Source organism: Apium graveolens, chromosome 9, assembly GCF_009905375.1.
Source record: "Apium graveolens cultivar Ventura chromosome 9, ASM990537v1, whole genome shotgun sequence".
In the NCBI taxonomy this organism is placed as follows: domain Eukaryota; kingdom Viridiplantae; phylum Streptophyta; class Magnoliopsida; order Apiales; family Apiaceae; genus Apium; species Apium graveolens.
This window is the reverse complement of record NC_133655.1, coordinates 245,134,259-245,161,220: the sequence shown is the minus strand read 5'-3', so window position 1 is coordinate 245,161,220 and position 26,962 is coordinate 245,134,259. Positions and strand designations below refer to the sequence as shown.

General features: G+C 35.7%; 1 protein-coding gene across 2 annotated transcripts; it reads right to left on the bottom strand.

Annotated features, from left to right (window-relative positions):
- Window positions 1-684: 684 nt before the first annotated feature.
- Window positions 685-26,683, bottom strand: LOC141683980 (uncharacterized). Of its 2 annotated transcripts, XM_074488794.1 has the most exons (8): window positions 26,529-26,683; window positions 25,628-25,893; window positions 12,808-12,867; window positions 5,742-5,949; window positions 5,064-5,502; window positions 2,596-2,832; window positions 1,693-1,778; window positions 685-1,539 (listed from the first exon to the last, which is right to left on the bottom strand). In XM_074488794.1, the coding sequence occupies exons 1-8, from the start codon at window positions 26,554-26,556 to the stop codon at window positions 953-955; spliced, it is 1,911 nt and encodes a 636-aa protein (XP_074344895.1). In that variant the 5' UTR covers window positions 26,557-26,683; the 3' UTR covers window positions 685-952. The 2 variants fall into 2 exon arrangements, with proteins under 2 accessions (XP_074344895.1, XP_074344896.1); XM_074488795.1 differs by lacking the exon at window positions 12,808-12,867.
- Between the last annotated feature and the right edge of the window lie 279 nt (window positions 26,684-26,962).

Here is a 26,962-nt window from a genome sequence, read left to right as displayed (position 1 = left end):
AAAATATCAGCACTTCAGGACTTATGGGAGAGAAATGCAGAGAGGTTGAAGAGAAGAGATAAGAATGTAGTGTATGTTATATCTCATTCATTCAGTTTAGCCTCTATTTATAGGAGAGGAAAAATGAAACTGTCCACACACTTAATGTCTGAATTAAACTGCTCCATTAATGAAAAAATAAAAACTGATCAGATTTTGAATTCATTAATGAAAAAATCAAAACTGAACAGCTTTTGAATTCATCAGTACTTAAGTTCTGATTCTGATATCAGAACTTGTTAAGTTCTGATTTTATTCATCAGTTCTTAAGTTCTGATTCTGATATCAGAACTTGTTACAGATCAGATTATTTGCAGGACTTAGCCTATTCCAGTACCCAGCCCAATAATCCATTCGAATTAAAATAATTCTCAAATAAATAAAATCCTCGCCCAGGTCGCCTCGCGTACGCGAGACGCCGAGACATTCGCCCAAATCGCCCTTCGACCCGGTCCGGTCCGGTCCGGTGCGGGGCGGGGCGCGCGTGTGTGTGTGCGCGTGAAGCACACAACAACACAATGGACTATCACACACCTTAGTAGTTGTATACTACTCATGTGGGTAATACCATATAAAGCACACAACCCCCTTTATTTATTTCAATGTGGGACAAACATTCTCAAATTTTTCCAAGCTTTTCCAAGCTACTTTCAACTCTCATTTCATATGGATTTCATTAAGAAAATTCTTAAAACCATACATGAAAATTTAAGTTCAAATATCATTGAACAATTTCCAATCATTAGATTTTAGGATTAACATCAAGAACATAATTAAATTAAGCTCTAAAATCCTAATTTTCTAACAGAATTGGCCTAACAAGTGAGGCCATAAAGAAGGAAAGAGTTAATGGAAGACCAAACAGCACCTGAGTGGCTTTGCTTACAAGCATTGTTACTTGTTCAAGCTTAACTTAGTTTTTCAGTTTTCTTAGGTACGAAATTCCCATCTTATCTGCTGTGAGATGATATCTTGCTAATGTTTCTTGGCTGATATTGATGGACCCCGTTCCTTCTGATAGAATGCCCTTCTTAGAAATATGCTCTGCCAACTTATTGCCTTCTTTATATATATGCAAGATTTCAATGGACAGCATATCCTGGAACCTATATATCTCATTCCATATAGTTTGTAATTCCAAAGGAACTGTTAATGTTGAGTGCCGGTGAAACCACAGAGCAGCCTGAGCTGAGTCGGTCTGTATCTGGATTTTGTTGTATCCCAGTTCTTTGCATACAGAAAGACCATCTAGAATTGCTTTAGATTCAGCAAAGTTGATTGAAACACTGCCATAATTATTGTAGAAATTAGATAGATGTTCTCCAGCGTAATTCCTGAGAACACCACCCCCTGCTGCAATACCATTTTGTAAAGCTCCACGAATATTTAAAGCAATAAATCCCTCTGGAGGCTTCCTCCAATAGACCAGAAAATGTGTATCAGATCCTGACCTTCCCTTCGGCAGGACACAAGATCCAGATAATACAGCATTTTCAAAACCTGCAACTTGTGACAAGCAATGAATTAGTAAACCTCTTTAAAAATGAGGGATATGTTCGTATCAATCTCCTAGTAGGATAATTGAAAGTGTAACGCAATTCCAAGACTGCAACTTTAGATTGGCTATATATCACAAACCAACCAGTAATTCACCTTGCAGGGAGACACAATTGTTGGGCATTGCTTGGGGCACTATACGTATAGTAGTTTGACTTGATGGCACTGCAGCAATCTGTAACCTGCAAATTAAAATGATCAAGTACTTGTTAGACCACCTCAAAACGATCATGTTGAGGAACTAATGTGTATATAATGTATAAAACTACGTAAATTACTTTTGTCAATATAGAGTTTCTTCTCTTTCTTTAATGGGGAATCAGTCATACAGTTTATTCTTTTTCTATTTACCATGGTCAGGGAAAATTATTAAAACAAAAGACAAATTTGTTCACGCAGTCAAACTTTCAACATCTTTCTTAGTTCGACAAGGCGCAACAGGAATATATTCAACCTAGCAGCAGCCTAGGCAGTCAACTTTGCACACTACAGATTACTGCAGGTTGATAACCATATCACTTATTTTAGACCAATATTCTGCGCAGCTAAAAGTGGATAGTGTACACTAGGCAAGTAGCCAGGGAACCTCTTTATTGAAGTTCAATTTAAGAATGAAATAAACTATCATACATGAGACTCTCTTGCATGAGCGCCTTACTTCCCATTATTACTTTTCCAGTTCCCACGGTTTAAAGTCCAAACCCAGAACCTTCCAAATGGCAAGCACACACTTGACTATCTCGCAAATCAGAGCATTATACAATGAAATTATAATAAAATTAAAATAAAAGATAAGCTATATTATATTAGGGATTAGCCATTTTACTTGATGGTACTGGACTCTCTATTTATACAAGCATCGCTCATGCCTGTATATTATTAGATATAATACTTCATATATTTAAAAGCAAGTTGTTGAATAGTACATGCCCAATGCAGTTTAATACTATTTACAGCTCTATTTTGAAACACCATTGTTTTTATTCCATTAATACTTACTGAGCATCAATCTCTGTTTTTTTCTTAGCAGTCGTAGACATGTGCTTCCTTTTCTTCGCAGATCTTGATTTAAGTGAACTGTTGTCCATTACAAGTAATGCTTCTTCTCTAGGTAGTGCGAATTCATGAAGGGGAACGTGTTTTTCTGAAACACAAGTGTAATTTCCAGTGAGTTCTGTTGTTCTAGGCATGCTGTCATTCAAAAGAACACTTGACGGAACTGCAGCAATCTGTACCCTGCTTTTTAAGATGTTGAATTACTTACAAAACCATCCAAAAACAGTTGTAAACATTGCCAATCATGCAAAGAAACTAATATGGATAAGTAATATATAAATCTCAGTAACTCACTTCAGTGGGCATACAGTTTGTTCTTTTTTGTTCTTATTGTGTCAGGTAAAGAAGATTGAAAGGCCAGACAAATTTAAGCACGAGAAAATTAAAGGTACATAGCCCACAAGCAGCCTAGGCACTCAAGTTCGCAAAATACAGATTACTACAGTTTACCAACTTTATCACTTAATCCTGACAAAAAAAACTATATCACTTAATCTAGAAACAATTTGTGTAGCTTGAAGCGGGCTGTTGTGCTCATTAAAATTCACATCTCGGCAGAGCTTTAATCCGTGCAACACCTATTATCTTATTTGGTTAGATAAGAAAAACTGATCAAGAAGATGTGAAGATGAAGCTTTTCCTTAAAAAAGAAGCTCTCTTGCTTCAGGGCTTGACTCTGTTCTTTTTCACTTAAAGGCTGTTTCCTGTTTCCAGGGTTGTAACCTTTCTCCTAGTGGATAGCAACATACTCAACAAAAAAAGAACATCTAATGAATGAAAATAAGAGATTAACTATACAACTCGGCAAGGAACTGTTCTCTTGATTAATAACTTTAATTTATCGACAGTAGCCAAGGACGAGAACTATTAAATTTACCTCAAATACCAACAGAGAGATAATTCTAAAAAAATTGACCTTCACAACAGGCATCACATGCTCAAATGCCAAGAAGCACAACTCCCTAATGCATGTTTTCATGGAATCTCATTTCTTATAATTTCTAAAACATGAGACTGCTGTAAACTGTACTTCCTTTTGTTGGCATAATACATATTTTTCAACCCATTACTTATGAAGTATAACAGGAGAGGGAATGAGTAATTGAGCCCAAGACCTTGCCACAGGGAAGGGTGATGAGTCCAAAAGTTTCTTAAATAAATTGAAATTTAACACATAAATGATACAAAAATTACATTAACTCCTTGAATTTCTGGTGTCCCACTTGACCTTCTAAATGTAAACCAGTTTTTAGATAATGGGTTATGATCAAAATATTTGATGCTATACATGGTACATGTCTTTGTTAGATATCATGATTCTAGTAGACAACAATATATAGACACACATTATAGAGCTTTGACTACAATATGCTATTCAAAATTTTAATTAACAATAAGTGTAGCATTAATATATCTGCATTACAAAAGAACGGCGCAAAGGAAAAATATTTAGTCTATAGATACATGCAACCAGTTGATAAATTGAGCTTATAATAATCAAAAATTAAACTGCTTGAACCAAGATTCCTATGAAAGGAACAAGTGATTTAACAAGATCACGAAACATTTATGAGCAAAAGACTACGAGTTATTTATCATCAAAGTTTTAGTAGTACACCGCAATATAACATAATGACAATTGCAAAATAAAGGGACTTCTTTACAAGGGGGTCCATTTGCTTACACCGACATAGGTGAATTCAAGTTCGGGTATTTTTTCACAATACTTTCATATGATGATTAAGTAGCCTATAAGAAACTGAAATATGAAACTATCCGCACACTTTACAATGCCCAAAAAACGGATTAACTTGGGTGAACTAAAATCGAAGAACTCACATCCCAAGGATTTTCCCGATGCAAAAGGGAGAAAAACGTATGAATTGCAACAGGACTAAGGCATCCAAGCACTTGGGCTTATCCAATAATTCAAATAAAAATAAATACATCTTGATAACTAGGACATGCATATCAACTAAACATGCAAATACATCAAATTTCTCTTTAGTACATATTTCAATTATCTAGTAAGAAGTATAGAAATCTTATCATTATCCTCGCTTACCTTTCTCATGACTTCAATATCGGGAAGAGAAAAGAAGTTTAAGTCATAGGGTCACATATTGAGCATCACAAGTCCTATGTTCTAAAGAGAAGATTCACACGTCATATGTGTAATTCAATTTTGCAGTTTTTTCTGCAAAATGACCACTTCTTTTTATTCTTAGTACAAATGCAATATTGCACTTATGATTGGTGATCATAATAATGACTTCATTGATATTTCGCACTACTGACTTACTATATACTTATTTTGTAGTGTTGATAGTTTAACATGGAAAAAGCATCCTAAATATTTGCAATAGCACTCTTCTGATACTTTGTGTATCAAGTTAGGAAATAAAACTTACTGAGCATCAATTCCAACTTTATTCTTAGCTTTCATAGACCTCCGCTTCCTTTTTTCTGCAGATGTCGAATCAATGAGTTGTTCTGAATTTGGAGGCACAGATATTATTGGAGAACCGTTGGCCTCAAGGCCCTCAACAAGTGATGCTTCTAGTTCAGGTGATCTGGATTCATGAAGGGGAACAGGTTTTGCTGAAACACTAGAAGAATTTCTGGTGCAGTGTTCTATAGTAGATGCTCCGGGCATGTTTTCATTCAGTACAACAACTTTTAGCTCATTCCCTTTACTTGCACTGGTGCTAACATTAGATTCTGTCTGTTTACTCACAGGCATGACCTCATTTTGTGTATCACATGGATACCTATCTTTTTCCTTTGCTGCAGTGAGCCTTTTCTTTTTATTAGTAATAATCTTAGAAATCACAGTGCGTTCATCAGAATCTGCAAATGAATTAAATAATTAAAACACACTGCACTTTGTTGAACCATAAAGCCTAATGAAGAGGGTTAATCTTAGAAATCAAGTGCACGCATCAGAATCTGCGCATGTTAAACATATTAAAACCTACTGCATGTTTTTGTACTAAAGCCTAATAAAGAAGGTTAATAGCACATGAAATTTTAGGCTGCTGTTTATTTCTAAACAACACACTCAGCAACTCAAAAGGTCAGGTAAGTACCTAAAAGAGACAAGATAGCAGCACGTGCAGCCAATTGCTGAGACTCTTTCTTGTTCCTGCCTCCGTCTCCAACATACTGTTTGCCATTCAATACTACAGATGAAAATGCTGGGGAAAGACCATCTGATGTTTTCGTTTCATAAATGAGATTTTCTGCATGTATCTTGACAGCATACTCGTTAAGGATGGACTTGTAAGTGAAGTTATCCTGTAAAGCACAAACGGCAGACATTTTATAATATAAATACATATGGATACAAAGATATATATTAAAGAAGCAGATGTTTATGCTTTATCGTGTGAAGCTACATATCCAGATTTCCAGAAGCAAAATAATTAACCAGAAATTCCTATGAGTTTATAACTTGAATTCAAGATACTGACCATATACTTCCTAAGCTATATTACTTATTGCATGCTTCATACTTACGCTGTGTTCCAGAAACTTTTTTTGGAGAGAAAAGAAAAGAAATGTAAAGAATATATTTCTTCAACTTGTTCCCGAACAACTTTTATGAAAGAAAGGAAAAGAAAACTGCAGATTTGGGAAGAAGTTTTCTTTATTTTTGTCTCCAAAACCTTCTTCCCACTTTTGGAAAGATCAGGAGAGAAAGGAAAATTGGTTATTTTCTATTCTTTTCTTTTCTATCCTAAATTCGGGAACACAGCATTATTACAAGCTTCATGAGAGGCTGGGTCCTACAATTCAATTTGGCCGCCTTTTAGCTTTGTATTGTATGCAAGTCTGATGCTAAGAATAATGGCATACACTTGTGCTCTGCTGAGATATATGTTATTTTATCATATTAAGACAATCTGATATGTAACTTTTTCCTAATTAAAGATACAAATTGCTTCATTTTATCAATACTAGATGCAGCCAAGTAAGGAAGTAAAAGTAGGAGTTGAAGCTGGATCTGAATTAAGCAAACTTTGGTAGTTGCCCGAGAAATTTTAGGGATTTTTTTTATCATTGCCTTGACAACTTACAAATCTGGGATATATTGGTAGAATAAAATATAAGATGCAATTGAGGTCTTCCTCCAATACCTTAAGGTTTTAGAGCAACGGTTACTCAACATGGTATCAGAGTTCAGGCGAAACTGCCCCCAACATTCTCACAATTTATTCTTCTAATACCTTAAGATTTTAGAGCGATCGGTTACTCAATATGCATATAGTTCCTAAGGCATAATTTACTATAGAAGCTTTGAGTACTACCTGAATATATAAAGACTCCAACACCTTTGCAATACACTTCATTAATTTCATATTCTAGATGATTCTCATTAGATTAAAGATATTATTTTAAACATGGCTAGAAAAATCTTTTTTCTACCATAGCAATTGTCTGGAATTTCTGAAATAACCACGATCCCGACAAAAGTATACTCTTGCATGAACTCAATCCACTTCCCAATTCTCATGCTTTTGGTTTGGCTTTTTTTTTTTTACTATTAAGGTGTCTAAAAGCTTCATGATTTAATAAAGCACAAATTCTTTATGAAAAAACTAGTGACGTTGATGTCAAAGTGCTTGTAGAAATGCATAAAATTCTTCTAGTATGTAGCATTTTTAGCTTGGCTTTGAAATTTTCAGTAAAAATGCTACCAGATGGCCTTCTTGGCTGAGAACTCCTCTAATTATAGCGCTGACATTTTTAATTAAACGCCGAAAAAAGGTTGTCAATCCATGAGAACTTCAATCATGTAATCGCTTAATGAATGTGGAACTGGCCAATCGATAATGCTTGCCATTTTCTCCGAATCAACAGCCATGCTTTTGGAAGATACAACGAATCCCAAAAATACAACACTGGATGTCATGAACACTTTTTCATATTGATGTAGGGTTTCTCTTGTCGTAGAATTCTTAAAACCCATCTTAGACAAGAGAGATGCTCATCCTTAATCTTGCTATATTTCAAAATATCTTCAAAATACACGAGGAACTTACAATAAAAGGGAAAAATATTTGGGTACATACCCTCATCAATGTGCCTGGGCCCTGGAGCATTGCATAACCAAAATGGCAAGACCAATTATTCATAAACTCCATCTTTGGTTTAGTCTTTGATAACAATGTTTAACATTGTAACAATCATTCACATCTTAAAGAAAGAATAGCAAGATAGATTTAGGAGAGAATCGTGAGGAATGAATAATGTTTCATCTTGATCTATCTCAGTCATGGTCTTACAATCCTTATGAACAAGTAGATAAAAGAGAATAACAGACAAAGCAGACTAACAACCTTTGTCCCAACTGATATGGAAATGGTCAGCTAGAGACTCGATCCAATCCAACTTAATTAACAACTGTAACAACGGAAATAATCTGAACAGAGCTACTTTAGACATAAACAGAGATAATTTCATTGAAAGGATAAATATAATTCAATTGCAATCTCTTACAATACGAAGGAATTACAAATGAACCTAGCCACAGTCCGAGAGGTGGTACACTCCAGCCACTACACTCTGATACTCAATGATTCAATACCCTTTCCTTACTCACACCAACCTTAATATATTTTCTCTCTGCAATTACTCTTTTACCCCTGATGTATTTTCATAATTCCTTTAAGCTCCTTCAGTCCTTCTAGCATAGGCTGGTCCACTCTCCGGCCCAGTCATATCATTACCCGGGCCCAAATAGCCACCTTGTCCTCGAGGTGAAAATTAGGAAAACGTAGATTCAATGCATCAAACTTCCACAGTGGCATGGTCTCCATCACTTTTGCTTTTAACTTGCAACAGATATTCTGGTTCGGCTTCCAGCACTAAGTCTGTAGAAATTTGAGGTGGAATGAGACGGAGTACCTGAGCTTGTCCCGCTGCCTTCTTCAACTAGGAGACGTGAAATACGTAATGCACCTTAGAAGTGGCTGATCACTGCAATCTGTATGCTACCTTGCCAACACGACTGATAATAGGAAAAAGTCCATAGAACCGAGGTGACAGTTTCTTATTGTTGTGTGTAGCTAAGGATTTCCGACGATACGGCTGCAGTTTCACATAACCTGTTCCCCTTCATGATATTCAACCTCTCGTCAGTGAGCGTCCTCATATGCTCTCATACGCTGTTGTGCCAAGATGAGGTTTGTCTTTAAATTATCTAAAGTCCCTTTCTAGCAACTGCTCTTCGTACAACTGCCGTGTCCCCTTCTGTAAAACGAATGAGGTGGGGTGGTGCTCGACCATAAACAATTACAAACGGGGAGTGCTTTGTTGAGGCGTGAATGGATGTGTTATACCAGTACTCTGCCCATGGTAACCACCGTGCCCAACTGCAAGGTTTTCCTTGAATAAAGCAATGAGATAGCTTTCTAATGTTTTGTTAACCACCTCGGTTTGGCCATCTGTTTGCGAATGGTAGGCCGTGCTTCGATGTAAAGCTGACCCCTGAACACGAAAAATTTCCCTCCAAAAAAGGCTCATAAATATGCGAACCCTGCCCAAGACGATAGTTGAGGGGTATCCATGAAGCCTTACTATTTCTTTTAGGAATATCTGAGCTATACTTCGACAAAAGGTCTACAACTACCAAAATGGTGTCAATCCCTTGGGACCTCGGCAACCCTTCAACTAAATTGAGGGAAATATCTTCCCAAATGCAGTAGGAACTTGTTGGGGCTGTAAGAACCCTGCAGGCATCAGCGTTGACTGTTTTTGTTGCTGACACATGTGGCATTCCTTGACGTATTTTGCGGCTGCTTTACGCATGCCGACCCAATACCATTCTTTTGCCAATCTTTGGTATGTCTAAAATTCACCGGAGTGCCCCCCAATGGGTGAATCATAATACTCGTGCAATAAAGCTCTGACTAATGAGGAGTGTAAGGGTATCAACATTCGTCTTTATACCTAACTAGGCCTTGTACCGGTTCATACCCTGCAGGATAGGGTCTGCTAGTCGTCAAATCCTCCTTAATTTTCTGCAAAAACTGATCCCCTTGCAATTCTTTTTGGACCTCCTACCATTGCACCCCTCCCATCGAAATCAGACGACCCAACTCCACGGTGTCACTCGATACGCGAGATAAAGCATCCGCGGTCTTGTTCGTTGCTCCTGGTTTGTACACAATTTGAAAATTGGATCCGAGCAGTTTGCTTACCCACCTTTGGTACTCCACACCCACCTCCATTTGCTCCATTAGGAATTTAAGGCTTTGTTGGTCTGTTCTAATGAAAAATGTGTGGCCCAAAAAGTAGTGTCGCCGTTTTTGCACGGATAGTACTATGGCCATTAGTTCCTTTTCGGATGGATTTCATATGAGCCCGTTGTATTTCAATTACAGGAGAAGGCAATCTATTAATTATATTTACTGTTATCATGATACACTCTCCCCGGTAAGCCGGAGGAACAGTCCTATCTATCTCCAAAATCTGTATGCGTTTCTTCTCACGTGCTCTGAAGAAATTTTTACAAGAAGCATCATAAAATTCCAAAGTGTTGTCTGACCTTATGAGTCTATGACTTTACTAGTTTTACTAAAAGAGTCTGAGCATAATTAGAGAACGCTTCTAAATTCTTTAAGGAGTCAGATTTGTGACCAAACAAATATACCCATGTATAACGTGTACGATCATCAACAATAGCAAGGAAGAATCTAAATTTCCCTTTTGTACAGACCTTGGAGGGCCCTCAAATATCAATGTGAATAAGATCAAATGAGCTACCAGCATGAGTATGACAATTTTGTAAACTTAGACATTGGACAAGTTAAACATACTTTACTTGTAGAATGAATAGGTGAGCTGATACGTGGAATGTGCTTGAGCTTTTGAGTGGCAGCATGGCCAAGTCTGTGGTGCCACAACTCTACAGAATCATTAATACTTGGAATAACATGCTTGGATTTTCTAGTTGGATCATCAAAAGTAGCAGAGAGACTCATTTTTGGAGCTGCCTCGTCAGTTTGAGGATCAAATACAGCAACTGGCAGGTAACTGTCTGAATAATACCAATTCTCAGCTTGTCATATCCCTTTGATCTGGTTTGTAGCATTGTCCAGTATAACACAGTGTGTTGGATGAAACAAAACTTGACAATCATTATTTGCAATCAACTGTTGTACTCACAAGCAATTGTAATTAAATAATGGAACACCTAACATTTTCTTGAGCTCCAAATCGGCATTAAGGCGGACAGTCCCCATGTGTAACTACAGCATTATCTCCAGTAGGCAAGGTTATTTGTAGGTTTGCAGCCACTCCCTAAGTCAGACAACTTGTCTATGTGTGGTGTCACATATGCACTTGCACCAAAATGAATAATCAAGAGCTGTTGCTGCCTTGGACAGAGTTGCAGGAAATCATTCCTGAGAAATGGTGATCCAATTCTTCATCAATATCTGAACCTCTTGGTCGAGTCAACTGAGGCACCAGTTTAGCAAGTTGTGGAAGTTGGGTGTGAACAATGTGTTGGATAAGTCTGTGAAAGACACATTAGCAGCCATAGCTCTGTGCGTAACTCCTCCTTGCTTAGAACCAGGTGTTCTTCTTTCTTCTAGGATTGAATCTACCTTGAGGTTTAGCTCTACCCTGGTTGTAGTATGTTTAGGATACCACAGTGGGTACCCAACAACGGTCCAACACTTGTCACCTCCATGTCCTTTGACACCACAAGCTGAGCAAACAACAGTTGGTCTGTCTATTTGCACTTTGCTGTACATAACACTTAAATCATTGTTAACTTTGCCTCTCTTTGTACTTCTTGTTGCAAGGCAATTGATGCAGTTTCAACACTAGGTAGAGGAATGAGCAACAAGAAATGGCTACTCTGTGCATTATAGCTTTCATCTAAACCATTTAAGAACTCAAACAATTTTGTCTCTTCTTGCTGATTTGAGATAGCAAGCAAGAAAGCTTTAACCTGATCATTAGGTGAAGATACTAGTGGGAGAGTGTTTAGTGTATTTTGTTGTGGATATGTTGTGAACTTGATGATTTCATTAATAAAACACCTTAGTAGATTTTACTTAGTGAAAAATGTAGCACTCGACGGATAAGGAATATAGTCTTGACGGATGACTCAATATAGTCCCGACGGATGATGATTTATTATCCATCGAGTGAGTAGCTTGTGTAATAATGAGTCTGTAGCACATTTCTGCATACACCTTGTTTAGATTCTGTAGTAGCACTCAAGTCATTTTAACTTTAATTAGATATGCAGAATAGGTTGATTAATTGTACATAAATGATGTCTTGTAATTCTGCATAAATGAAATGAAGTCAAGTGCCAGAAAGCTACCCGACAGATAAACAACAATGCCACTCGACGGATGATCAACAAGGCAACCCGACGGATGATCATGTACCCGACGGATAATCAATTCAAACATCCGTTGACAGTGACAACACAGTCACATGCATCGAGTGTATGCAAAAGGAATGTGGAAGAGTATTCAACTGGGTTTTAGAGAACAAAGAAGCATTGTCATTTCCATGCTATTATGAAGATATTCAAAGATGCTGGAATAGAGTAATGAAGCAGTATAGTATTAGACTTGATAGGTTTTGTTTTATTATCTTGTCTTATTACTTTGCAATCTTGGTGATATATAAACCAAGAAGTAGCAAATAGAACAAGAACAAGACTAAGAACATTATCTCAGAGAAACAATTGTAAGCTGCATTCTTAGCATTTCTCTGTAAACTTAGTTGTTCATATTGGTAAGCAGCTGTGAGCTAATCTTGCTACATAGAGTTCTCTTGATATAATATATATCTTTGGTGGATACAAATCCACCGAAAAGTTTTTAAAGACTTGTGTTTTTAATTACTTGTGTTTTGATTTTACTAACTTCTTATTCCGCACTTTGCAAATCAAACACTTATATATTATTAAGATAGAACATTTTATATTTTTTTTTGAAAAGGTTCAAGAATTCCATTCAACCCCCCTTCTGTAATTCTTGTTGCATTGTTAGGGACTAACAATTGGTATCAGAGCAAGCTCTTGAAGAACAAAGAGTTTAAAGATCACAACAAACAGCAAGATTCCTTTTCTGGACAAAGATAATTATCATCACTGGAAGGTAAAAATGCATCTTCACTTACTTTCTCAAGATGAGACTTATGTAGATTGCATAGAGAGAGGCCCTTATGTACCAATGAGACCTGCAACTGGAAATGAGCCATTAGTTCCCAAGCCAAGGCATGAATGGTCAGATCCTGATATTGAACAAGTCAGGAAGGAAGGATAAGAAGGCCATGAATATTCTGTTCAATGGAGTTGATGGTAACATTTTTGACAACATCATCAATTGCAAAACTGCCAAGAAAGTTTGGGATACAATACAGATTATCTGTGATGACACTGAACAAGTCAAGGAAAATAAGATGCAGCTGCTAATTCAGCAATATGAGCACTTTCATAGTGAGTCTCTCACTGACATTTTTAGTAGATTTCAAAAACTACTAAATGCTCTGAAGTTGCATGGAAGAGTCTATCAGACAAAAGACTCCAATCTTAAATTCTTTAGATCTCTTCCAAAGGAATAGAAACCTATGACAGTCTCATTGAGAAACTCTCAAGATTACAAGGAGTTTACTTTGGAGAGACAGTATGGCATCCTGAAAATTTATGAGCTTGAAATAGAACAAGATGAGAGGATGGAGAGAGGAAAGAAGAAAGGAAGATCCATTGCACTAGTTGCTGAGTTAGAGAAAGAGAGGGAGATGAAGATGGAAGCTGTTGAATCAACTTCAAAGGTCTGTGAAAACAAGGGCAAGGGGCTGATAGCAGAAAATGAAATTTTTTTGAGCCAAGATGATATGGAGGATATTGATGAACATCTTGCATTTCTTTCCAGAAGATTTGCCAAGCTCAAGTTCAACAAGAACTTTGGAGCAGCTAAGCCAAATAGAAACATGGTGGATAAATCAAAATTCAAATGTTTCAAATGTGGCTTAGCAGGGCACTTTGCCAGTGAGTGTAGAAAGTCAGATTCCAGCAAAAAGAAGTTTGAGCATGTGGATTATAAACAGAAATACTTTGAGTTGCTCAAACAAAAGGAAAGAGCTTTCATTACACAAGAAAATGACTGGGCAACAGATGGTCTGGATGAGGATGAGGATGTCAGCTATGTCAATCTAGCCCTAATGGCCAAGTCTGATAAAACAGAGACAAGTTCTTCAAGTAATCAGGTAATCACCACTAACCTTTGCGTAATTATATCATTTGCGTGTTACACTTAAGTCTCTTACTAAGGAATATGCTAAAATCAAAGAAAACAATTTGTTTTTAAGTGAGAGGAATAATGTGCTAGAGTCCCAGTTCATTGAATTTGAAAAATTGAGAATTGAGTGTAAAATTGCTAAGGATGAATTAACTGAGTCCTTAAAGAAAGAAGAGATCTTGAAGAAGCAGCTTGAACGAGAACAGGAGGTGATTAAGGCATGGAAAACATCTAGAGATGTTCATGCTCAAATCACCAAAGTTCAAGGTATTGAGTCCTTTTGTGATGCAGACTGGAAGAAGAATAAGGAGAAGCTGGAATCCAATTTGGTTGAAGGATTGCTAACAGATGTCGACTCGACGGATGATGAGGGTCATCCGTCGGATAACAAAAAGGGTTATCCGTCGAGTGATATAAATCTTCATCCGTCGACTGTGAGCAAACCTGTGAGTAAAGCCAAACTTGCCAAGTTAAATGAGAAATATGGAACAGTTTCCAAGAATTTTGTTCCAAGAGAATCCAGTCAAGTGAAGGAGAAAAAGGCTAATGTTGGTCATATGACTGTCAAGCAATTGAGTGACAGACTGGAAAAGATTGAGGTTAAAACAGAGGCTAAAAAGAAAAATAATAGAAATGGTAAATAGGATTTAACAAGCATAACAACTACACACCTGATAAATATGCTCGTAGAAAAATCGTGTCAAGTGTTGTAGTGTAAATCATTTGTCTGTTAATTACAAAACTGTCATGCCTACTTCCATATCTGTGCCACCTCATTTTCCCAACATAAATGTCATGTCTTCTATGCCTATGAATGATATGTCTACACAGAATATGAATGCACAGTTTGCTAATATGCCATTTGCACCTAATCCTTATTATGCTGCATTTAGTATGCCACAAATGACATTTAGCATGCCTTACTGGAATAACATGTTTACTAGTAGCATATCATTTCCTGTTAATCAAAATATGCATGATAATTCAGCTGTAATGAATGGTTTCAAAGGTCCAACTCAAATGACTAAGGATGAATCTGATATCCCCAACTCAATTGAGATCAAACCTAAGAAACAGAAAAAGAAAGCTAACAAGGCAGGACCCAAGGAAACTTGGATACCAAAATCAACTTGATTTGATTGGTTTTTCAGTCTTGGATGAAATTTTGGCTAAGTCAAAATTTACATCTCAACGGATGATCACTATCCATCGAGTTTGATCATCCGTCGGTATACATTTTGTTAATAAAATCAATCATTTTTCTGGAATATTTTTATGACTCGACGGATAACTGATTTATCCTCATCCGTCGAATTGTCTTATTTTTAGCCGTTGATTCTCTGAACATTATCCATCGAGTATACCAATATTCCAGTTTATTTTGACGACGGATAATTGATGGAATTTTTACAGTTTATTTTTTTTAAACAGCTACTTTGGGCAATTCTTATTGGTTACTTTATTTTACTTTATTATTTTTGACAGTTATTATTAAGATAGTATAAAAACTTAATTCATTTTCATTACTTTTCTTTTATCATTCTCAAATCATCTGCTCTAATTTCTTTCTTTCTCAAAAGCACTTGCTCTCTCTGCAAGTTTTTACTCTCTAACAATGGCACCTGTCGTCAAGATAATGTCTCAAACTGGATTTATTTATGAGAAGAACAACTTCCCTGCTCTTGTGAACAAGGGGATTCAACAGTCTGGTGACTCGAGCTGTTCAGGAACCGAGCCGAGCCGAGTTTTGATCGAACCGAGACGAGCCAAACCGAGCTTTCTTAACGAACAAAAACTCATGTTCGAGCTCGAGCTCGTTAACGAACGAGCCGAACACGAGCTTTTATCGAACAAAATCGAGCCGAGTCGAACAGAGCCGAACACGAGCTTTCTCCATCAAAAAATCTGGTCAAAACACGAGTCGAGCCGAGCCGAGCTGAATTAAAAAAATCTGGTCAAAACACCGGTTGACTGTTAAAATAACGAAACAAATACTTTTATTTTTTTCTAAAAATTTTGTCATATCACTAAAATATATTGATCTTAACATCCGTACGGTTGGATCATTCATAAATATTTTTAAAAAAATCGAAACATTAATATGATACTAAACACTAGTTACAAGTACAGGTCAAAACACCGGTTGACTGTTAAAATAACAAATCAAATATATTTATTTTTTTCTAATTTTTTTATCACATCACTAAAATATATAGATTTTAACATCCGTACGGTTGGATCATCTATAAATATTTTTAAAAAAATCAAAACATGAATACGAGACTAAACACTAGTTACAAGTATATGTCAAAACACCGGTTGACTGTTAAAATAACAAATCATATATATTTATTTTTTCTAAAAAAAATTTCATGTCACTGAAATATATAGATATTAACATCCGTACGGTTGGATCATTCATAAATATTTTTTTAAAAATTAAAACATTAATATGAGACTAAACACTAGTTACAAGTAATGTTCAAACAATCGGTTGATTGTCAAAATAACAAACAAAATAAATTTATTTTTTTCTAAAATTTTTATCATGACACTAAAATATATAGATATTAACATCCGTACGGTTGGCATCTATAAATATTTTAAAAAAAATTAAAACATTAATACGAGACTAAACACTAGTTACAAGTACAGGTCAAAACACCGGTTGAATATTAAAATAACAAACCAAATACATTTATTTTTTTCTAAAAATTTTGTCATGTCACTAAAATATATAGATCTTAACAGCTGTACAGTTGGATCATTTATAAATATTTTTAAAAAAATTGAAACATTAATACGAGACTAAACACTAGTTACAAGTAGTGGTCAAACAATTGGTTGATTGTCAAAATAACAAACAAAATAAATTTATTTTCATCTAAAATTTTTATCATGTCACTAAAATATATAGATATTAACATTCGTACCGTTGGATTATTTATAAATATTTTTTAAAAAATTGAAACATTAAAATGAGAATAAACAGTAGTTATAAGTAGTGTTCAAACAATTGGTTGATTGTCAAAATAACAAACAAAATAAATTTATTTTTTTCTAAAATTTTTATCATGTCACTAAAATATATAGATATTAACATCCGTACGGTTGGATTATTCATAAATATTTTTAAAAAAATTTAAACATTAATATGAGACTAAACACTAGTTATAAGTAGTGTTCAAACAATTGGTTGATTGTCAAAATAACAAACAAAATAAATTTATTTTTTTCTAAATTTTTTATCATGTCACTAAAATATATAGATATTAACATCCGTACAGTTGTATCATTCATAAATATTTTTTAAAAAATTGAAACATTAATATGAGACTAAACACTAGTTACAAGTAGTGTTGAAACAATTGGTTGATATTCAAAATAACAAACAAAATAAATTTATTTTTTTCTAAAATTTTTATCATGTCACTAAAATATATAGATATTAACATTCATACGGTTATATCATTCATAAATATTTAAAAAATCGAAACACCAATCGGGAAATAAATACTAGTTACAAGTAGTAGTTAAATCACTTGTTAATTATTAAAATATCAAATTAAAAAATTTATTTTTAATATCTGATTTTTTTCAAAATATAGTTTGACATTAGTATAATTCAATAATTTAAAAATATTTATAAAAAATATGAATAAAATTCATAATAATTAAATATATAAAAAATAATTTTTTTTTTTAATTTTTTTTTCGAGCCGAGCTGAGTCGAGCTCGAGCCGAACATGCCAAAATCTCGGCTCGAGCTCGTTTTCTTAAGTAACATATTTTTGTGTTCGAGCTCGAGCCCTTAACGAACCGAGCTCGAGCTTGTTCGCGAATAGCTCGGTTCGCGAACAGCTCTACTGGTGACTACCACGAGATGATGGATTTTGTGAAGAACTGCAAACTTAACTATGCCATGCTGGAATCACCCACCATCTACTGTGAGGTTGTTGAAGAGATGTGGACAACTGCTACATACAACTCAGCTGATAAGACTATCACTTTCACTATTATAGTGAAAGGTAAGGAATTATGTGTTAATAGTGACATTGTTAAAGCATGTTTCAAGATTCCTGATAATACTGTAACTTCACCACACAGACACTGACATTATTAACATGCTTAACTCCATGAACTATGCACTCTCTACTTCTAAATTAAGTGAAATTAGGAGGTTGGGTCTTAGAAATGAATGGAGTTATCTGTGTGATGTAGTTACCAAGGTCTTTTCTGGTAAAATCAGTAATTTTGATTCCGTCAATATCTCTATGCTTAACATGCTTTACATGATTGTTACTGATAAATTTTTCAACTTTAGTGATCTTATCATAATTGAGTTGGGGTTTAAGTTAGGGGAGCTAAATAAGAGGGGTAAAAATGTTTATTATGCTAGATTTTTAATGATGATTGCTAACCACCTCTTTGAGGATATTGTGCTTGAGAACCCAACCAACAAATTAGATTGTTGGGTTCAAGAGAGAAGGATTATTGCAGATTTGAACAGGGCAAACCATCACAAAGAGGTGTCGCTCTTCTATTTTCCTGTTATATAGGCACCTCAGGTTAGTGAGGTAAGATCAGCTGTCCCTACTTTTCCAGCCTCACAAATTTCTTTGCCTTATAGTGTAGCTCTGGCAACTGTGTCAATGACCCAACAGTTGCCTACCCAAGCTACCACACCATCAAAAATTTCTAAATTCAAGTTAAAGAAAGCCCCCTCTGATATCTCTCAAAAGATGCCAGTTGCAAAATTCACCAAACCAAAAGAGGGGAGTGTGAAGGTGGGTAAGAAAGGTGAGGGACAGGGTGAACATCAAAGAAATCCTAAGGATAAGGTTGGAAAGGTGAGTGTTTCCCAGCCTAGCCACACTGCAGTTTCCCAACAAACTGCAGGGCTTAATAAGGACATAAGCTCATTGCTAATTGCATCCTCTCAAAAGGATGTGACTATTGAACAAAGCTCTCAGCCAAAAGCACAGACCAAAAGGGTAAGGGACACAAGTTCACCCCAAACCTATACTAGAAAGAAGAAACCAAAAACCCTTGGGGATGCACAGGGTTCACACACTGTGCAAACTGGTGCTGAAGACACAGTCACTGCACCTTTTCAAAGTCATTTTGATGTGGCTCCAATAAATGTGGAGTCACAGCCAAAATCTTTAGTTATAGAAGCACCTCAAACACCAAATTCTCCCACAAACTCTCTGGATGTGGATATGATCAACACATAAATTCCTGATTCCCCGTCTTTAACTCTGTTGGGGAAGCCAAAATCTAGTGCAAGTGAGCATCATCTTTTGGATGATTTGTTGGCTCACTTGCTAATTTTTTCAGGAACTGTTGAGACATCTGTGCCAAAATTCTCATCAATCTGCACAGAGTCCACAATAGTTTCCACTCCAAACACATTCATTTCTACTCACTCGATGGATACTGCTCATCCGTCGAGTAGTGATTGTATCCCGACGGATAAGCTTAACAGCAGTTATCCGTCGGATAGTCAAACTGCTAACCCGACGGATATCTCTTATCTGTCGAGTGTCTCTGCACAGCTTCAAATTTCATCAATTATCTCAAGTGCAGAAGACTTAGTGGTAATACAATCACTCCTAGGATTGAGGGAAGAGAGTGAACTGAGTGAGAGTCTGGGTTGCTCCCAGGAAAAATGAGAGGAAAAGAGTGAAAATATGCAATCCAGTTCTTCAGGATTGGCAAAAGAGAGTGTGAGGAGTCCCACCTTAGATGGTGAAGGTGAGGGTGTGAGGGTGGTGAGCCAAGGTGAGACATTGATGCAAGAAAAGAGAGAAAATGAGAGAAAAGCAGGTACTGAAGATATAACGGTGGATGTTATTGTAAGTGAGTTAATGAATGTCCAGGATGCAGACAGGGAGGGACTACCAACTTCTAGCTGGACAGGGCAATGACAATGCAGAAAGGATGCTAAACTTGGTGCACACCACACAGTCCATGCAAAGAGTCAAGGATGCCATCACAGCTTTGCCTTCTACAGCTGGTGATATTGATTATGAGACTGGTGGTTCAGAAGAATTCTTTGGAGGTGAAGGTGGAGATAGTGAAGAAGAGCCATTGGACATAGGGGGGAAGTAGGCTCTAGTTCAAGATCAGGCATGCCATCTTGGGCATTTTCAAAGCAATGTGATGAACACTACTTCAAGACAACCCTGATTCAACTCATAAATCAGACAAATTCTGCTCTTCAAACCACCACAAATGCCAGCACCAAAAAGCTCCTTCAAGCACATCTTGCTTCTCTGCAACTACAACAAATCCAAGGTTTTCAACATGCTCAAGATGTCAACACTATCAAATGTGATATTGATGAGATGAAAAAGACCATTTCTGACAAGATGGACTGTAAACTTCTAGAAGCTACAATGCTTGACATTAAGAGACAACTCAGGAAAAATTCTGATCTTGCCACAAAGATAGATACCTTGGATACAAGAATGACAGCAATGGAAGCATCTCTTACAGCAATTCATCTACACCAAGTTCAACAAACAGACTTGCTTCAGAAACTGGTGGTTGCAAAAACCTCCTCCTCTACTCAGCTTGATGATAACAAAAAGGGGGAGAAAGAGAGTTCTAGGAGTAAGGGGGAGCAAAAAGTGCTCAACATTCAAGTTCGCAAAGTAATTGTGCCTACAATTACTATCTCAAAGCCACCAGCTAAGGACAATATTGATCTGATAAAGGAAGCAGCAGCTACTTTGAAAGCAGCTGAAAAGGAGCAGTTGAATCCAATCAACTGGGAGAAAATTGATGAGGATATTCAAAAGAAGTTTGGGCTAGCAAAGAAGCCAGAAAAGTCAGTCATTCATCACTCTCAAGTCATGCAAATCTCTGTGAATGAAATGAGCATGAACTATCTGGAAAGAGGACAGTCATCCTGCATCAAATCTCCAAAGGCTGAAGTACTTTTGAAGCCAAGGGTGAACTATCCAAAATCATCACTAAAGAACCCTTTGGATACAGTGTATGAAACACCAAAACCTAATGAGAAGAAACTGTTGTCAAGATCCATTGCCTTCTACAAGGATCCAACTGATTCAGCTTTGAAAAGGAGAATTGCTAAAATTTTCAGGAATGGTAAAGAAATTTGTGTGGTGGCTGAACATTCTTATTCCACCAGAAAGTTTTCAAAGACTTGTGTTTTTAATTACTTGTGTTTTGATTTTACTAACTTCTTATTTGGCACTTTGCAAATCAAACACTTATATATTATTAAGATAGAACATTTTATATTTTTTTTTGAAAAAGGTTCAAGAATTCCATTCAACCCCCCTTCTGTAACTCTTGTTGCATTGTTAGGGACTAACATATTTAGTTCTTCCAATAAAGATTTCATTGATGTATAGTAGTCATTAACAGAGCTGGACTGCTATTTTCACTCATACAAATCACTATCCAGTTTGTAATTTCTAGATCCATTTGTGAGTGCAAATCGAGTTTCAAGATTAACCCATATATCTCTAGCATGTCATAAACATTATGGATCGCATAATCAAAGAAGAAACATTGTTACTTAGCCAAGCTATTTACCATATTGTTGCTATCTCCCAAAGCTCTGCTTAACTGCCTCAGTCAGTTGGTTTATTTCATCGATCGTTTCCAGGAGGCTCGATGATCTGAGCATCCTTGTAGTTTTTCAATCTGAATGGATGTTGTTCCATCAGAAGGATAAAGAAATAATGGGTTACCATGTCTTGAAAAAAGATTCTTGAAGGTGTAGAGGTCATATTTAAGAAAGAGAAAAGTAGATCTAGAAGAAAATGTGAAAAAGGTTCAATCAGGGAGCTGCACTCCAAAAAGATCTAGATAAAAAGAATAAAGAGTTGGCTTTCATCTTGAAGATGTCCAACTCTCACAGCTTGAGATTGTCACAATCATTCACATCTTAGAGAAAGAACAACAAAATAAATTTAGGAGAGAAAGAATGGTAAGGAATAATTAATGTTTCATTTTGATCCAATCTCAATCATGGTCTTCCATTCCTTATGTAGAAAGCTACTAGTAGACAAAATAGAACAACAGACAAAGCAGACTAACAACCTTTGTCCCAACTGATATGGAAACAGTCCCCTACATGATGGGTAAAAACAGAGAAAATAAACATTTACTAGTAGTAATTATTAAAATGAGTTGTGCTCTTCTTGATAGTCTTCCATTCATCTCTAGGCAAAATTCTGATTTGATGATAACCACTCATTAAATCTACCTTTGTAAATAGAGAAGCAGACAAGCAAATCAAGCAAATCATTGAGTTATGGTACTCGGAAGCGATAGTTAAAGTAATTTTGTTCATTGCAAAATTATATGCGCATGCTTCAACTACCATCCTTCTTTGGTGTTAAAATAGTAAAGTAGTCGGGTCCGCGCATGGTGAATCCATTTGACAAGAGACCTTCTGCTTCTTTAGCTCAGCATGTTCATGTTCAGTAGGACTCTTTTGGTATGCCAGAAAATTTAGAAGTTGTGCTCGTGGGATAGATCAATTGCATGTTGTATATTGTACATTGGAGGAAAAGCATCAAGTACTTCGTCGGGAGCAATACTAAAAAAGTCTTGCAACAATGTTTGAACCATTCTGATGTACTCACTTAATTACCATACCCATAATAATTCCATAATGAAATATTTATTTCTAGGGACCTTCGAGTTTGTAGCAAACTTCTAGACTTATTAGGGCTCCTATAATTAACTTATTCATGAATCTGAATGTACACTGAACTTGATCATACTTCATTTTCTAAACCTTATCATTAAATTTGCATTGTAATAAGACTCTAACACTTCCTGATTCATTAACTTTATATTTTAGATCATTCTAATGTTGTTGGTTATGCACCTCCCACCTTCAATCGCCTTCGTACAACACTTTTGTCTCAACAAAAAGAACATGTTGAAAGACTCCTACAACCCATTAAAGATAGTTGGAAGAAGAAGGGAGCGTCAATATGCTCGGATAGGTGGTCCAACAATAGACAATATGCTTTGATCAATATTATGATTATGGTTGCTGCTGCGGCTGGACCAATGTTCCTGAAAGCTTTTGATTCTGATCATACAACTAAAAATGTCGAGTTTGTCGCAAAGCTATTTATGGAGGTTGTCGAGGAGATTGGTGACTCTAATGTGGTGCAAATAATCACTGATAATGCTTCAAATTATAAGGCAACAGGTGCTTTGATTGAAAGTAAGTATCCCAAAATTTTTTGGACTCCATGTGTAATTTATTGTTTGAATTTGGCAATAAAATATATATGTGAACCTAGTCCATCATCTGCTCATTATGATCATTGTGTATGGATAAACGAATTAGTGAAATTACATATTTCATATTAAATCATAGTTTGATGATTTTTACTCGTTACTCAGATATAAGGTTACTAAAGTTGCAGAAACAAGATTTGCTTCTCATATTGCGATGTTGTCAAGGATTAGGAAAGTTAAAAATTCCTTGGAAAAAACTGTAATGGACCCTGATTGGAAAAAAATAGAGGTAATATGAGGAATGCAAATAAATTGAAATCTAGAGAAATTAAGGACACATTGGTTAGTGAGACTTGGTGGGACAAAGTTAATTATATTTTGAAATTTACTGAGCCTATGGTGGTATTCTTGCGAGTTGCAGACAGAGATTCTAGTATTTTACATTTTGTGTATGATACGTGGGATACTATCATTGAAGATGTGAGGAGTCATATATTTTTTAGCATGAGAATGAGGACTTGTTAAATGGTAAATCAGTTTTTTTGATGCTATTCAAAAGGTTTTGGAAGATAGGTGGAATAAAAGTAATACACCACTTCATTGTTTAGCACACTCTCTTGTCCCAAAATATTATAGTCAGGAGTGGTTGGGAGGAGGGAGTCATGGTGTTCGTCGTGCATCACCAAATGAGGATGAAGAGGTGTCTCTAAATAGGGACATGTGTCTTAAAAGACTTTAATAATCCAGATGACCTTAAAAGGGTGTTTAAAGAGTTTGGTTCATTTGCTTGTGACCTTGAATATTTTGGCCAGCCACGCGTTATTGCATCACGATCGGAAGAAGACCCTATATCATGGTGGGCAAATTATGGTTCATTCACACCACTGTTGCAAGGTCTAACATTTAAACTGCTTTCACAACCAGCCTCGTCATCATGTTGTGAACGCAATTGGAGCACTTATGGGAGCAAAGTGTGAAGAGAAACAGATTAGCTAATGAGAGAACTGAGAGTTTGGTTTACATACACAACAATCACAACAATGTTAGACTTCTCTCAAGAAAGGAAAAGGAATACACTGAAGGTCCGTCTAGATATTGGGATGTTGGTACGGTCAATATATACTTATATTTCCCTACTTTTTTGCAAGTATTTTTATTTACTTACAATCTTTTATTTCTTTGTACATAGGCAGAGACAATGTTGATGATGATAGCTTGTTAGAAATTGCGAAAAAATGCCCCAAATGTCACTTTTGGGGGGCAAATGGCCCTCATTGTCACTTTCTGAATAATTGGCCCCAAATGTCACTCAAAAAACGGAGTTTCGGGTGAAGTTTTTGTTATTAATGAAAAACGCAATTTTGTGTTCTGTTTTTAATTTTTTTTTAAAAAATAAATTTGAAAACGCAACTTCAATTCGTGTTTATGGGGGCAAAACGCAATCTCAGAATGAGTTTTTCATATTAACTCATTTTGGATCTTAACATCTAACGGTCCTCAAAATTTTGGCTTACAAGAAACAAGCAAAAAATAGTAATACGGGTCTTGCTTGCTCAACAGAATAGCAGAAAGAGGAAAAATATGACTTAAGTCACTAGACACTACCCTAACTAAAGAACATTCAAGTAGGGGTGTGCATTCGGTTCGGTTAACCGATAACCGAACCGAATAACCGAAAAAAATTCGGTTCAGTTAACCAAACTTCATATTTCGGTTCGATTTTTGGTACAAAAAATTGTAAAATTCGGTTATTCGATAATTCGGTTATTAACCACGCAACAATTCGACATCGTCATTGACAATCCATTCAATCCGATTATCTTCTGCTGCCCTGTGAATATTGGCCACTTCTATAAACTAGGCCAACTGTGCTAATTTTCCTTCTTTCACATTTACTTGATTTCTTTGTTTAATTGTGGAGTTTTAGAAGAAAAGCTAGTTTCTATAATTAATCATTATTTTTAAGTATATCTAACAATTTTTCAATTGATATATTGTATATAATCTTTTTATCTTGTCATGGAATTAGAAACATATATACACCTGAAGCTGTTTAAAGAATTGTCAATGTTAAATCTTGTTCCTGTGTTTTCGTAGTTGGTTTCCGGCTTGCACCAGCAGAATGCAGAAATCAGAAACATTTTTTACAATTTATGGCATTTTTTTCTTAAATTTGGTTTTATATTCCGGTTTCCGGTTATAACCGAATTATTTAGTTCAGTTTCGATTAAAACCGAATTTTCGGTAGGGAATTTTTTATTATTTCGGTTTCGGTTAACCGAAATTTCGGTTAACCGAATGCACACCCCTACATTCAAGTACAAATTTGCCTTGAGGAAAGTTAATTTAAGGAATTCATAGAGCAAAGACTTGATGGAACCTTTCAGAGAGAATATAATAAATATCATCAAAAGAAGATAAAATATTATTTATAGACAATCAGAATTCTATGCAATCACCTCTAGTTCTAGCGAACAATTTTCTTCATCAATTTGAAGTGGCAAACTTGGCAAAGCTATTCTGGCAGCATCCATCTCTGCACTTTTTCGATGTGAAAAGACATTAGGTGATGTATATGTTGCACCATTAATTACCACCGTGGATTTAAACATTGGGGCGTGCGGTGTTCCCTCATTTGTCGTATGATATATTGGCAGAGGGATGCCAGCTTTTTGAGCGTATTCTTGCAGACGGTTTTTGAACAATGAGGCTTCTCGAAGAACCACTAAGAGAGTAATTGGACAATAGTAAGACAAAACATGCTTTACAAATTTCTAAAATGAGAATTAACACACCGTTAACACTATTACAAGCTAAAAATAATCTAGTAATTAAGGTCATCTGCAACACAGCATCAAAAGTAATCATCTGCACCATTTTGGTGTAACTAATACTTTTCTCCAAATCCCATTTCTACCCTTCCACTCACAAACTTAAACAAGTTCTTCCCTTCCACATCCCCACAATTTTTACTTTTGCTTATAATAACTAAATTAACTACTATAAATTAACTAACATCGTGACTGATATGCATTATAAGTTTATCTAATTAAAAAAAAATATCGAATCGAATTTCACAGCAACCAAATATTTCTCGAAACATTATTCTTCTTAAAAAGGAACAACATTTTGGTTAGACAGGATGGCCATTTTTACAAAACAAGAACAGATTATTCGAGTTTTCCATCTAAATGAATTTAGCATAAGTTGACTAACTTAATCACTTAATGACTCTTATAAACAAATGTATACACACATACAGAACTACATATAACACATGCGCAAGTACATGAATGGCAATGAAACATAAACTTGTAATAAAACATCAATTGCGTATATTTATATGTAATTGATAATTACCTGATTTTGACTGAGCTAGAGTCTCCATGGAATTGACTCAGGGGTGTAATTAGGGTGATACAGAGAAATGTAGAATTAGGGTTTGCAGTTCATATCCCCCTTTTGATTTAAGTAGAGACATTGAGCTGGTTTGTCATATTTTAAAAACTTTAAAAGATAAATAATAAAATGTGATGTAAAGACATGTATGCCCTTGTAAGTCATGCACACAAATTACACATCACTTCTCCTTTATTTTATACCTTGTTAATTTCAAAGTGATGAGCAAAATAAACGTCAACTGTATGAATTTTCAATAATAGTTGAGGAGGTTTATAATACATCACTCTATCGGAGAATAATAACCTACTGTATTGTTAAAATTTAAAATTTTTGTTGATTTCACAGGTTACTTGGTCGTTATGTATAATAACAATTCTCGTTAATTATACCTT